Raw genomic sequence first — 3,048 nt, forward strand, 5'->3', positions numbered from 1 at the left:
CACTACATACACACACACACACTGTACACACACACACACACCAACACACACACACACACGCACACACACACACACACACACACACACACACACACACACACACACACACACACACACAAACACACACACCAACACACACACCAACACACACACACTGTACACACACTGTACACACACACACTGTACACACACACACACACACACACTACACACATACACACACACACTACATACACACTGTACACACACACACACACACTACACCCCCCCCCCCCTCTGTCGAAACTATATACACCACATACACAAACACACAAATAAGCACACACTACTTCTCTGAATACTACATACACACAAACACACAAACAAGCACACAGTACCCCTCTCGATAATACCGTACATACACCCTATGCACAAACACACACATAAGCACACACAACTCTACATACACCATTCGCACAAAAATACAATCATGCACTCACAGCAATTCTCAATACTACCCATACCATATAACTCCTCAATACTACATACACCAAATGCACAACCATACAAAAACACACACACAATAACCCTCAAGACTATGTACACCCCATGCACAACGTATTCATAAAACACACTGATGCACTCAGATCAAAAGCAAAGCACACACGTGTGATAAGAAGCACACCATACACACGCATACCACATAAAGTTTAACCTCTTCTTTGTCTGATTTGCTACCTAAGTACTCAATGCTCTCTCACAGTACTGTCTGTCTTGTACAACTTATGGGAAACCACAGTGGGACATAACGTTTGTTAGCTTTTTTTAATCCTATCAGGCAAGGTTTGCGGCATTACATATGTTCTCCAAAGCCCCAGAGAAGCCCGCTGAATGTCTGTCCTAATCAGCGGAGCTCGTTCATATTCCGGAGGAAGCGTTAGATCTCCGGGGATCGGAGTCTTGCTCGTATCGGTAGTGGTAACCTTCCATTTGGTCCCTGCAAGCTTCCCGGAAATTATTCAACCACCTCTTAATCCCTCGTCTGTTCAAGTAAAGGACCATGAGGAATATAACTCCAATCAGAGCCAGGACAATGCCGAAGAAGACGTAGGAAGCGGTCTCCAGGTTCTTGTCGTTGCATTTTAGGCTGTCTCCCCTGTGACTGATGACCAGGGTACCATTGAAGGTTAGTGGGGAGGAACACTGGAGCTGATTAGCATCTACCACCCGAGAAGTGTTTCGGAACCAGAGAAGCATATCTTTGATTTTGCAGTCACAAAAAATGGGGTTCGGGCTCAAATACACCCTGATTTTCTTTTCTCTGAGCACCGAAATCTCCTCTTCTATGAGTCTCTGAATAGAATTGTTTCCAAGGTAGATAGTCTGCAAGCTCTCAAGATCTTTCACGGCCATTGGAAGTGACTGTAGTTCATTACCAGTTATTTCCAGGGTTTTAAGATTCTGAAGAGGCTTGGCCCATTGAGAGTTTAGAATTAGAAACTCTGTCTCGGATGGTTCTCCGAGGGCTTGGTTTAACTTTAAGACTTGGAGATGAGACAATCCCACAAATGCATCATCCGAAATGTAGGTTAGGGCATTAAAGCTCAGATCTAAGGTGGTAAGGCTAGGAAGACCAAGGAAAGCCTTCTCTTCTATGGCTTGGAGATTGTCATTGGTGAGCACAAGAGTTGTCAAGTTATAGAGGCTTGTTCCATTCCACCGGAAGGTTGAGGCTTGGAGAAAAGTGATATTGCTACTTGTGATTGACAGGTTCTGGACCCAGCCTGGGAGATCCCCAGGGATCTCCTGGAAGGTCAAAGACTGGCATTGCAAAAGGCCGACCTGCATGTGGCAGTCGCAGTTAAAGGGACAGGACAAGGTGGCATTTAGGAAGACGAGCAGCCCGATCAACTTGAAAAGCAAGCAGCTGCTGGCTTCAGTGAAAATCAGCGACGTGCTGTGGAGGTTGCCATGGCAATCGAGGTGTCTCCGTGACATCCTTTCGGAGTTGCCGACGAATTTAGAGCACAGCCCCAAAGTACGAAAAGTGCTTTGCCGCCCTTCCGTTCGTCGTTGTGAGGAAGCACCAGGGCTGTCTTATTTCTCATTCTCAGTGGCTGTCAATGCATCGGGGAGGGGGGGCTCAGTTCCTTGACTCTCGTCTGCTGTGTCCGGAGCTCGGAGAGGTTTCTGAAGCTAGCGAGCTTGCTGTCCTTGCTTGGAACTCTTAATTTGATTTTGACGTCTCTGGCAGGTCAGATGGATGGACTGGTGTCTAAGGGAGATGCCTCTCCCCCCATCAGCACCACCACCTTCTTCTCACGCAGTCCCCCCCACCCTCCCCTTCCTCCCTCCTTTCCTCGTCAGAAGCTCTTCTCTGTTATTGAGGGAAGAAAAGCCTGAGTGAATTGCTAGGATGTATTCCCAGTAGTAACGAGCCTTGCCTAGCATTTATTTCCACCCCACCACAGCTTAACCCTGAGAGCACTTGAGAGACCTGCATGGAGAGGAATGGGTGTGGTGATGTCATTACACGAGAGGTCCAGAGATTTCCATCCCGGGGAAGATCACAGGAAGCCACTGGAGGAGATATTAACACTTCAGAAACAATGGATTTGTCAGGCTCGCCACAATGACAAGTGAAGAAATCCAATATCTGACAATCACATCCTCTTTAGGAATAAAAACGTTGTTTCTTGTCTGTGTCTGGTTGTTGTGCCTCTTCCGTGAAAAAGCAAAAACATAGAAGATTTTTATGCTATATTGATTATGTATGTGTTTAAGGCTCTTGAATTTGACCTGATGAAGCGGTGTTAGCCGCGAAACGCGTTGCCTGATGTGCACAATAAAAAGTATATATATTTTAAATGAAAATCTTGCATCTTTGAATTTGGCACTATTAAGGTAAGATCTGCACCTATATATAGATATTTATATACATTTATATACTGCTACTACGCAAATCATTACCCTGGGCGCCTCCTACCCCTACCGAATATGAAGCCTGTCATTGTTTCTCTGATTAAATTATCTAGGCTGTCAGGAAGGCTGTAGTAGTGTCTAATGCCT

The 3,048-nt window shown here is 45.7% G+C and overlaps 1 protein-coding gene across 1 annotated transcript; it reads right to left on the bottom strand.

Moving 5' to 3' along the window:
* Positions 1-323: 323 nt before the first annotated feature.
* Positions 324-2,207, bottom strand: TPBGL (trophoblast glycoprotein like). Its single transcript, XM_068264640.1, has one exon. The coding sequence runs from the start codon at positions 1,975-1,977 to the stop codon at positions 898-900; it is 1,080 nt and encodes a 359-aa protein (XP_068120741.1). The 5' UTR covers positions 1,978-2,207; the 3' UTR covers positions 324-897.
* Positions 2,208-3,048: the final 841 nt, after the last annotated feature.

Source organism: Hyperolius riggenbachi, chromosome 2, assembly GCF_040937935.1.
Source record: "Hyperolius riggenbachi isolate aHypRig1 chromosome 2, aHypRig1.pri, whole genome shotgun sequence".
NCBI classification, from domain to species: domain Eukaryota; kingdom Metazoa; phylum Chordata; class Amphibia; order Anura; family Hyperoliidae; genus Hyperolius; species Hyperolius riggenbachi.